The following is a 13,116-nucleotide window of genomic DNA, read 5'->3' on the forward strand; positions in this document are numbered from 1 at the left end:
CCTAAAAAGCTTCCCATTTTGATGAAGACACCATTTGGTTAAATGACAATATTAAGTGCTTATATGCTAATGCTGGGCTCTTTATATAATAACAGGTCCACTGCTAGAATGACTTAGCAGATGTTATTAGAACCAATTGTTCTCTCCCTGGAATGTGTTGTGTCTGTATAAGACAGTTTCAGACAGATCTCCATTGAGAGGCTTGGTCACCACCAAGCTGATAAGGTGTTCCTAAATAACAGAAGTTAATGTTTCTTATAATGGTTGATATGCGACTTGTGCAACTTGTGTGTGAGTTAACATGTATTAGAAGGTCCTTCACGACATCTGTCCAGGGTTGGAGCCTAAAAAGCTTCCCTTTTGATGAAGACGCCATTTGGTAAAATGACAATATTAAGTGCTTATATGCTAATGTTGGGCTCTTTATATAATAACAGGTCCATAACAGGTATATAAAAACATAGTTTGGGGCACTGCCCTGGGGAACGTGTACCATCTTACCTGGTGATTGTAGGAGCCTGTGGGTGGATGGCTTAACGGAATCTGGAATCATAAGGAGGCCCTGAGACACTGCCCCCCCCCCCCCAAGCGAATGAGTAGGGGTATATAGTATAGCACCCTTTCTCATTCACAAGAAATAAGAGTTGCAGTCTTGAAATAAAAACGTGATGACCCACCACACACATGACCAATCCCTGAAGGTGGCACTAGCACATCTGTCTGCAAGCTGTGATCGGCTATATATATATAAGAAGGGGCGGGGATAGTGGTGACGACATTGCCCAAATACCACCATAGCGATTTCCTTAACCTCTAGAGATCCGCGCTATAGCCGAATGACGGCTACAGCGCAGACCTGCTTTGCCGGGACGACGTCTATTGACGTCGTCCCGTGCACGAGCGGCCTGCGCGATCTGCGATCAGCGAGTCTATGAGACTCGCCTGATCACAGATCGGAGCAAGGGGTCGATCCTGACCCCTTACCACATGATCAGCTGTCAGCCAATGACAGCTGATCATGTGATCACAACAGAGCTGGTAATCGGCTATTTTTCCTCCTTGCGCTGACAGCGGGAGGAGAAAAAAAAAAGCCGATCACCGGCAGCCGTGAGGGGGACTTCAGTCCCGATCACGGCCAGCTCATCAGTGCCCACCTGCCCCCTGCCAGTGCCACCTAAATATGGAAAAAGTGCCACCCATCAGTGCCCTCAGTGCCCACAGTGCCACCTATCAGTGCCCACAATCTGCCTCAATAACAGTGCTGCACCTCAGTGCCACATATCCGTGCCCATCAGTGTCATCTACCAGTGCCCAGCAGTGCCACCTATCAGTGGTACCTATCAGTGCCCATCCGTTCCACCCATCAGTGCCATCTTATTAATGCCCATCAGTGCCGCCTTATCTGTGCCCATCAGTACTGCCTTATCTGTGCCTATCGGTGCCACCTTATCTGTGCCTATTAGTGCCGCCTTAAAGTGGTTGTAAACCCTTACAAACCACTTTGACCTACAGGTAAGCCTAGATTAAGGCTTACCTGTAGGTCCAAGCAATATCTCCTAAACCTATATGGTTTAGGAGATATTTGCCCGAAAACAGGCACCGCTGTCTACGGCGCATGCATGAACGCGGCAGTTCCAAAAATGGAGCTGCCACATTTGTCGACTCCCGTGCGCATGCGCGGGAGTGACGTCATCGCGGCTTTGCCGAATGACAGCGGCGGAGCTGCGAGACGCCACCAGCAAGATGGATGCGGCGGACTACAGGGGACTTCGCTGGCTCCTGTGTCAGGTAAGTGACACATAATGGGCTACTATGCGATGCATAGTAATCCATTATGCTTTACCTTTGCAGGGAAAAAAAGAGGAAGTAAACTCATCAGGGTTTACTTCCTCTTTAACTGTGCCTATCAGTGCCCACCAGTGCAGCCTATCAGTGCCCACCAGTGCAGCCTATCAGTGCCCACCAGTGCCGCCTCATCAGCGCATTTCAATGAAGGAGAAAAATGACCTGTTTGCAAAATTTTATAACAAACTATTAAACATGATTTTTTATTTTATTTTTTTGCATCTTTTTTTGTTTGTTTAGCAAAAAATAAAACTCCGAGCTGTAATTAAATACCACCAAAAGAAAGCTCTATTTGTGGGAAAAAAATGATAAAAATTTCATTTGGGTACAGTGTTGTATGACCGCGCAATTGTCATTCAAAGTGCATCAGCGCTGAAAGCTGAAAATTGGTCTGGGGCAGGAGGGGGGTTTAAGTGCCCAGTAAGCAAGTGGTTAATGAACAGGTCTCCTAGCCTTATGCGATCACAGGAACATGGGTTCCAGACCTTGGCAGGCTCCTGCGATGTCTTTTATAATGGCAGCACATGCATTGGTTGCTCTGCCCCCGGCCAACTCACAGGAACATGATAACTCTATAAAGGAGAGCGATTAACCCCTCACCCCATTCTCTTTTCTGTTCTCGGGGCCATACATGCAGTGTCTCAGAAATTCAAGCCCTATGCTCTCGAGATTCCTATATCGTTTTCTGTCTGGACAGGGTAGTCCTTCAGTCTATCCATCAGTTCGTACCTAAGATCCCTCCCACATATCACTCCAGTCAGGAATGGGTCCTACCAGCATTCCCGAAAAAGAAGGGAAATTCCTCAAAACTGCACAACTTGGATGTGGCAAGAGCATTAAAGTACTACATCTCCATTACTTCACACCTCCGGAAAGATGAGAGATTATTTGTAGTTTCCAGTGGTGCGAGGAAAGGGCAAGCAGCACCAAAGTGCACAATAGCGGGATGGATTGTGAGAATTATACACAGGGCTTACCGGGCTAGTGGGCTTCCTGTTCCTCAGGAAGTCAATGCGCACTCGACGAGAGGGATTTCATCTTCATGGGCAGCCTCGGGCAAAGATCTCCCCAGAGATAATCTGCAAGGCAGCAAGCTGGTCCCCGTTTTTCACGTTTATGGTTCACTACAGCCTCGATCCAGCTAGTCTCTCCTCCCGGAAATTTGAGAGGAATACTTAACAAATTTCTGTTTCGTAATAGTCAATTGAAATTTCTGTTTACTTCAGCATTCCCATCCTGGTGGCGAGTTATTTTACCATGCGTATGCTGCCATGAAGACACCAGGAAAACGGAAACTTGAATACTTACATTTCTGTAATTTTCCTTTCCTGGTGCCTATCCATGGCAGCATATTCCCCCTCCCTTGTTCTTATCCTTGTGGCTGGATTGAGTCTAGTTATGAGAGTGGGACGGGGGCGTCACTCTTTCTTTATAGAGTTATAATGGTCCTGTGGGTTGGCCGGAGTTCGGAGCAACCATGCGTTTGCTGCCATGGATAGGCACCAGGAAAGGAACATTTACAGAAAGGTAATTCATCAATTTTCCTTTTAAGCCCTTGTACACACAGTTGGACATTCCGACAACAAAATCCGTTGGATTTTGTCCGAAACTGTTGCATACACACGGTCGGACAAAGTTGTCAGAAAATCCGATCGTACTTAACGTGATGACGTTATTTCGTTAGGACGGGACTACGTTCAAGCTAGTAGCCAATAGCTTTGGTCTAGGAATTTGATCTGAGCATGCGTGGCACTTTGTCCGATCGGAATTCTCTACACATGATCGGACAAAGTCCGATCGGATCATGTTGTCGGAAAATTTTATAGCCCAGCTGAAAAACTTGGTCCGTCGGATACTCCGACGGAAACAGTCCGATGGAGCCCACACACTGTCGGATTATCCGACAACACGGTCCTACCGGACATTGTCCATCGGAATGTCCAACCGAGTGTACAAGGGCTTAGTGTTGTGCAATGGTCGAGTCCTCCTCTCAACTCTTTGCTGTAAGCCTTTTAACTGGAAAGTTTTTTAGCCCCTTCCTATTGAATTATATCCCTTCCCACTTGCTTCCTATATCAATTTCTATGGGGGAAGCAGTTCTGCATCTAGGAAAAGAAATCGGGTTTACAAAGAGTCCCTCCTTATATCCAGGTGTGCCCAGAAGAGTGCCCTTGTACATCAATGAGTGCCCAGCAGAGTACACCCTTACAGTTACGCAGGGCTTTTTCTTTTCTCAAACAATAGGTGCTGGAACTCAACCACGACCCCGCAAAACCCCTTCACCCAAACACTAGGGTTGCCACCTGTCCAGGATTCACCCGGACAGTTCGGGTTTGGAATCATGTGTCCAGGTTTTGGACTGTCTGAAACCCGGACACATTATTTAGACTGGACTATGGCTTCTCAGCAGGGTTACTGGCTGCAGTTGTCTCAGCTGTGAGTGTCTGTTACATTCTTTCACACTGCCCAAAGCCAACACTAACAAACCCACCCCCCCCAAACGCATACAGAGGGCAGAGGAGAGAGGGCTCGAACTGCACCTCTTCCCCCCACCTCTCTTTGTCTGCCCACACTCTAATCCCTGGTACTGTGCCTCAGAAAAGGCCAGAAATTTGAAGTCCAGCAGCCTCAGATCCATCTGGATGAGAGGTGTGGACTGCCAAGGGGTGAGTGAGCTCACTATCCATCCATCCGTCTGTGACTGAAGTCTTCCCCTTCTCTCTCTTGCCTCTGAGTAAGTACACTAAGGTAAATCAGGGTTTTCAGAGCACCCCTTACACCAGAGGCCACAGTGTTTCCCCTTACATCAGAATATTCTCTGTACATCAGAGTTCTCAGTGTACACCCTCATTATTCCCAGAGCATCCCCTATGTTAGAGTCCCCAGAGTTCTCCCTTACATCAGAGTCTGCAGAGTCCCTCCTTACAGTGAAATGGAACTCTGAGTTCAGATGTAAGAGGGAATTTTGTGGACTCTGATTTAAAGGGGGAACTCTTGTTATTAACTTCATATGATTAGTAAATGTTATTTAGTAGCAAAATATATGTATAGTTTATATACTATAAAAAAAAATTGCTGTGCACCGCAAAAGTGTTCGGGTTTGACTTGAAGAAAAGGTGGCAACCCTACCAAACACACCCTCCAAATCACATTAAATATTGGGTGTGGTCAGTCAACTTTCACGAATAGTAAGAGGGTCTTAAAGGGGCATTAAATACCAGGATTGCATTACATACAGAGTTCAGGGGGTTACACACAGAATGCAGAGCTGTCACTGGTAAACACAGAAACCGGACTTCTGTGTTTATAAGTGATTATGGTAAGCAGGACCCCCCCCCCAAGGGTCTGAGCCAGAGGTGGTGGAACTGAGATCCACCAAGTTCCCCCTGAAAAAAAGCCCTTCATCTATGTGTGCCCAACATAATCCCCTTTTACATCTAGGTGTGCCTAGCAGAGACCCTGTTACATAAATATATGCTCATCGGAGCCCCCCCCCCCCCCCCTTGCATCCGTGTGTGCCCAGCAGACTCCCTCCTTACCATTCAAATGGCCGAGAATCAGTGTGAAATCCCAGAAGGGAAGCTGACCTGGATGGAGGAGTTCTGTGTCCAGGATGAACACATTACTGGTTGCTAGGACACTGGCAGTCCTAGAAACAAACCATGACAGAAGGGAAGGAGGACTAGGGACTGGGGGAAGGCCATGGTTGGCTGTTAGTGGATGCATAGGTCTCTGTATTATGATACACAGGCCAGGATATCCATAGCCAGCCAGTCAGGGTGTTTTCACAGACAGTTTTAGGCCAGAAAAAAATCTTGCAGTGAGCTGGGTGTAGCCTGTGTGTCATAGTTTGGAGACCTCTGATCTAAACAACAGGAACAGATGAAGATGTGTACTTCCTCAACAAATGCTTTACTGTAGAGATACATACAACAATGCAATCTTATTGTCCAATATGTTTAAAGGACAGCACAACTGAGAGAAAAAGAAGCTGATTACATCAAGCTGTAGGCCAATATATTTCTCTCCCCCTTGGTGGGAGCGTTAATGACCCCATCTATAAGGATATATACAGTACATACACACAGCACAAGGCCGTGCTCACAGTACGAGATGTTTCTTGGGACTGTAGTTCCTCTGAGCTCCACAAGATGGTGATCTTCTCACTTCTACCAAGATAGGAAGTCTCTATGGTAGACAGGAAGTGATGTCAGGTAAAGACAGGAAGTTTCGGGTGAGAGGTGAGTCGGGAGGACTTAAAGAGTAGACATTGTTGGAAGTGGCAGCAGAGGAGGTAATAAGAGCTTATTTTCTATTTATTATTATTATTATTATTATTATTATTATACAGGTTTTATATAGTGCCAACAGTTTGCGCAGCGCTTTACATCAGGGCAGACATTACAGTTACATTATAATTTGGTACAAGAGGAATCAGAGGGCCCTGCTTGTTAGAGATTACAATCTAAAAATATTTACACCCAGTAACCCCCCGTCATGTTCCGTCCTCGTCCTCCATAGTCACTGTGACGTCTTTTATCTCCAGCAGATGATGATACACACATATATAGTGTGGAAACCTAGATTGGCTCCTTCAGGTCAGAACATTTCCCCACTTACGGGGCCGGAACATTCTCTTCATTTTTTTCTCTGTACCAGTACTGTACAGTCCAGAAAACTCTGCTATCCATCTACAGAGAAACCCACAAAGATCACATGACCACATCATTGACAATGGAGGAGGACCGGAGTCACATGACTGAGAAGATACTAAACCTCACCCTGGAGATCATCTACCTGCTGGCCGGAGAGGTGAGGAGGATTCTGGGAGGTCACATGACATCACTCTTATCTCTATTAATAAAACACAGACCTGACCGGAGAGGTGAGGAGGATTCTGGGAGGTCACATGACATCACTCTTATCTCTATTAATAAAACACAGACCTGACCGGAGAGGTGAGGAGGATTCTGGGAGGTCACATGACATCACTCTTATCTCTATTAATAAAACACAGACCTGACCGGAGAGGTGAGGAGGATTCTGGGAGGTCACATGACATCACTCTTATCTCTATTAATAAAACACAGACCTGACCGGAGAGGTGAGGAGGATTGTGGGAGGTCACATGACATCACTCTTATCTCTATTAATAAAAACACAGACCTGACCGGAGAGGTGAGGAGGATTCTGGGAGGTCACATGACATCACTCTTATCTCTATTAATAAAACACAGACCTGACCGGAGAGGTGAGGAGGATTGTGGGAGGTCACATGACATCACTCTTATCTCTATTAATAAAACACAGACCTGACCGGAGAGGTGAGGAGGATTCTGGGATTCTAACACGATGTTCCTATTGGTTTCCCAATACAGAGATTTCCTCCTGTGAAGTCAGGTGATCATATGACCATCACAGTGCCTCCATGTGGCTCCCTAAAACCTGAGAGACACAACATGGAGAAGATTCTAGAAGTCACCAAGAAGATGATGGAGCTGCTGACAGGAGAGGTGAGGAGGATTCTGGGAATTCTGGGACATTATCCAGTAACAGACAAGGGATGTGTCTGGATGGTGACTGTATCATTGTGTGTGTCAGGTTCCTATAAGGTGTCAGGATGTCACTGTCTATTTCTCCATGGAGGAGTGGGAGTATTTAGAAGGACACAAGGATCTCTACAAGGACGTCATGATGGACAATCAGCCGCCCCTCACATCACCGGGTAAGAGGAGACTTTATTGTAAAGGAGAGAGCAGTACGGAGGCTCCACCCATCCCCCATCATCTGATAAACACATAGAAACAATGTATTCAGTCAGTGTGTGTGTTTCCTACAGATGGATCCAGTAATGGGAACCCACCAGAGAGATGTCCCCGTCCTCTGTATTCCCGGGATTCCACACAGGAAGGTCACACCATCCCCCACCATCATCAGGTAGGTGATTGACAATCACTAACAATTCAAATTTATAGACAAGCATGTTTATTACAATCAATGTCAATATATATTCAGAGTAGAAACCTCTGGGATAACATAGATGTTAAAAAAGATTATAAAGAGGAGAATGAGGATTGTGGCGTGATGGAGGATCTCTCTGAGGGACACAAGGATCTCTACATAAACATCATGATGGAATCACCCAGTAACATAAACCCACCAGAGAGATGTCCCCGTCCTCTGTATTCCCAGGATTCCACACAGGAAGGTCTCACCATCCCCCACCATCATCAGGTAGATGATTATTAACCATTGCCAGTCATGAGTTATACACAAACTTTTTTGCTACAATTAATGTTTTATTATATATTCAGAATGGAATCCTCTGGAATTTGAATATTGGTATCAAAGAAGAGTGTAAAGAGGATGAGGTGTATAATGTGATCGGAGAGGTTTCAGAAGAACCCAAAGATATAATACAGCCACCCAGTAAGGGAAACCCACCAGAGAGATGTCCCCGTCCTCTGGATTCCACACAGGAAGGTCACACCATCCCCCACCATCATCAGGTAGGTGGAGTTGAGGGTCGGGAACATAAAGTGATTGAACACTCTGACATGTGGAGATGATGTGTGGACTCTACAAGATGATATTTTCTATGTGATCTCACATCATAAATACTTCTATGTTACAGATGTTATTTTCTGCCATTCTGTTGGTTTAGGGTGAAGATCTGATGAAGATGAAAGTTGAGGGTGAAGTAGAAGAGACGTATGTGAGGGATGATCAGCAATATACGGAGGAGGCTGGAATGACGAGGACATTCATAGAGGAGGACACTCCTACAGAGATCAGCACAGGTGACCCATCATATATTCTTCTCTTATCTCTGCTCTGTTACTGCTCACTGATTGGTCCAGAGTAGGGCAGGAGCTAAGTGATATCAGCCAATAATAGGTTGATGATGGTCTCCTCCCTGTACTGATACCCTATTTGGGGTTCAGCTGGCAGTATTAGGTTGTGGGTCACTCCTAGTTACAGTAGCACAGATATGATAATACAGATTGAGCCTTTCTTAGGTTGGTCCCTCTTGTTCGAGTAGCAAGCCCACTTCATCATATCACCAGAAGCCTAGGCCTATGTTCACTTGTTCTATGGTAAAGGGTCCGAACTTTGACCCTCTTGTCTATCAGAGGTCACATGACCCAGTTCCTAGGCTTGTGGTTGTGCAAAGAGCATGGACCTCCCAGCCCCCATTGGTTCCTGCTCTTCTGACAAGGCTGTGTAAATGTAGAAGTGATCTGGGAGGAGGACCAAAGGACTGAAGTGGGGGGAAAAGTCCCGGCTGGTTGGGACCACCACAGAGAACATCTCCTCACTCATATCTACCTGATCCAGATGGGATCTTGATGGAAGTGAACTAACCCTCTCATATCTATTGATGATGTTTTTATATTTTTCCAGGACACGCCATGGAGAAACCCTCAAAGGATCGTCTCACTTTATCTCCAGGTTGTAGAATGGAAGATGAGGACATCACAGGAGATTGTGGAGGAGAAAAGACAATGATCTCCACTATGGATGGTGGACTTCACAGTGTGGATAGACCATGGGATCCCTCCGACTCTGAGCAACATCGTACTGTGAGGGATGGGGCCGGGATTCAGGAGGAGGAGACGTTTTCCTGTCCTGAATGCGGGGAAAGTTTTAGCTCTGAGCTAAGTTTGCTCATACATCAGAGATCTCATACAGATGAGCAACGAAATTCCTGTTCTGAGTGCGGAAGATGTTTTCCTCGCAAATCAGAACTCATCATACATTACAGATCTCACACGGGAGAAAAGCCGTATTTCTGTCCTGAGTGCGGGAAAAGTTTTTCGCAGAAGAACAATCTTTCCAGACATCAGAGATTACATACCGGCGAGAAACCGTATTCCTGCCCTGACTGTGATAAATGTTATCCCCAGAAATCAGAACTCATTATACATCAAAAATCTCACACTGGGGAGTGGCCGTTTTCCTGCCCCGAGTGCGGTAAACTTTTTGCGAGGAGGACGTATCTTTCCAGACATCAGAGATTACATACCGGGGAGAAGCCTTATACCTGTTCTGAGTGCGGGAAATGTCTATCAGATAAGACCAGTCTTTCCAGACATCAGAAATTGCACACGGGCGAGAAGCCGTATTCCTGCCCCGATTGCAGGAAATGTTATACACAGAAAGCAGAACTTGTTATACATCGGAGATCTCACACAGGAGAGAGACCATTTTCCTGTCCTGAGTGCGGGAGAAGTTTTTCACACAACTCCAATCTTACTAAACATCGTAGATTGCACATGGGTTAGAAGCAGTAGTCCTGTCCTGTGTTTTTCCCTGCCCTGACTGTGGGAAATGTTATCCATCTATGTCCCGTGTTCCTCTAAACAAGAGGACCAGCATGAATACAAACAGCCCAGTCTTGTGAGGAGTCAAGTTGTGTTTCTGGAACACCAACCATATCTCCAACCACAAGATTGTCTTTCTTCCTCACATCTAACATAGAGAAACCCCCCTTAAGCTTTTCTATGTCCCGTGTCCCACAAAACATGAGGATTGGCATGAATACAAACAGCCCAGTCTTGTGAGGAGTCAAGCCGTGTTTCTGGAACACCAACCACATCTCCAACCACAAGATCATCTTTCTTCCTCACTTTCACATCACATCTAACATAGAGAAACCCCCCACCATCTTTTCTATGCCCATGTCTTTTTAAACAAGAGGATCGGCATGAATACAAACAGCCCAGTCTTGTGAGGAGCCAAGCCGTGTTTCTGGAACATCAACCACATCTCCAACCACAAGATCATCTTTCGTCTTCACTTTCACATCACATCTAACATAGAGAAACCCCCCTCCATCTTTTCTATGTCCCGTGTCCCTCTAAACAAGAGGATCAGCATGAATACAAACAGCCCAGTCTTGTGAGGCGTCAAGCCGTGTTTCTGGAACACCAACCACATCTCCAACCACAAGATCATCTTTCTTCTTCACTTTCACATCTAACTTAGAGAAACCCCCTCCATCTTTTCTATGTCCCGTGTCCCTCTAAACAAGAGGATTGGCATGAATACAAACAGCCCAGTCTTGTGAGGAGTCAAGTCATGTTTCTGGAACACCAACCATATCTCCAACCACAAGATTGTCTTTCTTCCTCACATCTAACATAGAGAAACCCCCCTTAAACTTTTCTATGTCCCGTGTCCCACAAAACATGAGGATTGGCATGAATACAAACAGCCCAGTCTTGTGAGAAGTCAAGCCGTGTTTCTGGAACACCAACCACACGATCATCTTTCTTCCTCACTTTCACATCACATCTAACATAGAGAAACCCCCCTCCATCTTTTCTATGTTCCACTAAACACGAGGATCGGCATGAATACAAACAGCCCAGTCTTGTGAGGATCCATGCCATGTTTTTGGAACACCAACCACATTGTCAAGCTCTAAAAGCAACCCCTGCAGGGGCATTTATTACCATATATTACATCAGGGGTCTCCAAAATAAATTAAACAAGGGGCCAGTTTACTGTCCTTTAGACTTTAGAGGGGCTGGACTGTGGCCAGTGGGGATAGAAAATGCCCTGGTATAAGTAGAAGCAATCATTGCCCCAGCATTATTGTCAGTGGGAAGAATTGTGCCCCTTCATGGGTTTTATTGGGGGGGAAGTGCCCCGTTGTTGGTCTCATTGTGAGGAGTTGTGCCCTCTTCTTGCTGTGTTTGGCAATATATGTTCCCCATTGTTGGTGTCATTAGGAGGAATAGTGCCTCATCCTTGGTGTCATTGATAGGAATAGTGCCCCTTTGTGGGTGTCATTTGGGGGGGGAAGTGCCCCATCATTGGTTTTATTGTAAGGAATAGTGCCTCATCATTGGAGTCATTGGGCGGAATTGTACCCCATCGTTGGTGTCATTGGAAAGAATTGTGCCCCTTTGGGTGAGTTGGAGGAATTATGCCCCATTGTTGGTGTCATTAGGAGGAATAGTGCCTCATCGTTGGTGTCATCGGGAGGAACATTGCCCCAATTGTTGGTGTCATTGGGAGGAAATGTGCCCCTTCATTGGTGTCCATGGGAGGAATTGTGCCCCATCGTTGGAGGCACTGGGCAGAATTGTACCCCATCGTTGGTATCATTGGGAACAATTGTGCCCCTTTTTTGGGGTCATTGGGAGTAATTATGCCCCATTGTTGGTGTCATTAGGAGGGATAGTGCCTCATCGTTGGTGTCGTTGGGAGGAATACTGCCCCATTGTAGGTGTCATTGGGAGGAATAGCGCCCCATCTTTGGTGTCACTGGGAGGAATAATGCCCCATTGTTGGAGTCATTGGCCGGAATTGTACCCCATCGTTGGTGTCATTAGGTGGAATAGTGCCTCATCGTTGGTGTCATTGGAAACAATTTTACCCCTTTGTTGGGGTCAGTGGGAGGAATTGTGCCCCAACTTTGGTGTCATTGGGAACAATTGTGCCCTTTGTTGGGGTCAGTGGATGAAATAGTGCCTCAGGGGCCAGATAAAAAGGGCCAGTTTGGAGACCATTGTACTACATGATAGGAATCAGGAGTATTATGGCCATGTACATGAAAGGTGAACCCCCCCCCCCCCCCCCCTCTGTATTGTGCAGATCCAAAGCAGAGGATGTACAATTCTTTCTGTCATGTAGCCTAAATCAGCCATAATGGCCATAATGGAAAGATCACACCCATGGATCCGGTTGGATAAGGCATTTTATACAAAGGCCACCACTCCTGGATGAAGGTATGGAAGACTCATACTAAGTAGAACGTGTTGATGTTCCTTCAGTTAATGTGTAGATGTGATTGTGTACGTTATGTAGATTAACCAGCATCGCCACCAAGACCTAGGACATTCATTTCCAAACTTCAGTAAGTCATCTCCTTGATGTTTCTAATGCTCAGCTAAGGTATTTCAATAAACAACTTGGGTTGTGTGGAGTTCTTATTCACAAGCCTTTCTCTGTGTGTCTTTGTTGGGTTGCCCCTATGCTGGTATAGTTTTGGAGGAAATGTGTAAATGTGCCACCCTAAGCAGAGGAGATACAGTTATTACTATCACGTAATATTCCCTGTCAATCCACCCTTCCTGAGCCTAAACCAGCCCTAATCTGGCCTAATGGAAGGATCTCATCCATGGATAAGTGTCACATATCTGGTTGGAGGCCGAAGTGACAAGAGGGCTTCCCTTGAGGCTGGAGCTGGTGGTGAAGGTGAGAAGTTGGAGGTAAGGACAGGGAGTGCCAGGATCAAAGAAGCATGGGTGTCATATAGGT

General features: G+C 46.0%; 2 protein-coding genes across 3 annotated transcripts; both read left to right on the forward strand.

Moving 5' to 3' along the window:
- Positions 1–5,780: 5,780 nt before the first annotated feature.
- LOC143956015 (gastrula zinc finger protein XlCGF66.1-like) lies at positions 5,781–7,688 on the forward strand. 2 transcript variants are annotated; one of them, XM_077466145.1, is made up of 4 exons: positions 5,781–6,139; positions 6,392–6,657; positions 7,224–7,358; positions 7,447–7,688. In XM_077466145.1, the coding sequence occupies exons 2-4, from the start codon at positions 6,562–6,564 to the stop codon at positions 7,645–7,647; spliced, it is 432 nt and encodes a 143-aa protein (XP_077322271.1). In that variant the 5' UTR covers positions 5,781–6,139; positions 6,392–6,561; the 3' UTR covers positions 7,648–7,688. The 2 variants fall into 2 exon arrangements, with proteins under 2 accessions (XP_077322271.1, XP_077322272.1); XM_077466146.1 differs by having other exon boundaries at positions 6,395–6,657.
- LOC143955792 (uncharacterized) lies at positions 7,688–12,795 on the forward strand. Its single transcript, XM_077465912.1, has 5 exons — positions 7,688–7,782; positions 7,861–8,079; positions 8,160–8,354; positions 8,510–8,645; positions 9,250–12,795. Exons 2-5 carry the CDS (start codon positions 7,930–7,932, stop codon positions 10,128–10,130), a joined length of 1,362 nt encoding a protein of 453 aa, XP_077322038.1. The 5' UTR covers positions 7,688–7,782; positions 7,861–7,929; the 3' UTR covers positions 10,131–12,795.
- The last annotated feature ends 321 nt before the right edge of the window (positions 12,796–13,116 follow it).

Source organism: Lithobates pipiens, unplaced genomic scaffold (genome assembly GCF_037356315.1).
Source record: "Lithobates pipiens isolate NorthernLeopardFrog02 unplaced genomic scaffold, aLitPip1_a1.2 Scaffold_35, whole genome shotgun sequence".
Taxonomy (NCBI): Eukaryota; Metazoa; Chordata; class Amphibia; order Anura; family Ranidae; genus Lithobates; species Lithobates pipiens.

Bases quoted from the DNA above. Each gene is read 5' to 3' on its own strand.
- LOC143956015 (XM_077466145.1), top strand. From the start codon at position 6,562: ATGACCACATCATTGACAATGGAGGAGGACCGGAGTCACATGACTGAG. The intron at 6,658-7,223 runs GTGAGGAGGATT...TTCCCAATACAG, and splicing joins TCTACCTGCTGGCCGGAGAG to AGATTTCCTCCTGTGAAGTC. The intron at 7,359-7,446 runs GTGAGGAGGATT...TGTGTGTGTCAG, and splicing joins TGGAGCTGCTGACAGGAGAG to GTTCCTATAAGGTGTCAGGA.
- LOC143955792 (XM_077465912.1), top strand. From the start codon at position 7,930: ATGGAGGATCTCTCTGAGGGACACAAGGATCTCTACATAAACATCATG. The intron at 8,080-8,159 runs GTAGATGATTAT...TTATATATTCAG, and splicing joins CCATCCCCCACCATCATCAG to AATGGAATCCTCTGGAATTT. The intron at 8,646-9,249 runs GTGACCCATCAT...ATATTTTTCCAG, and splicing joins TCCTACAGAGATCAGCACAG to GACACGCCATGGAGAAACCC.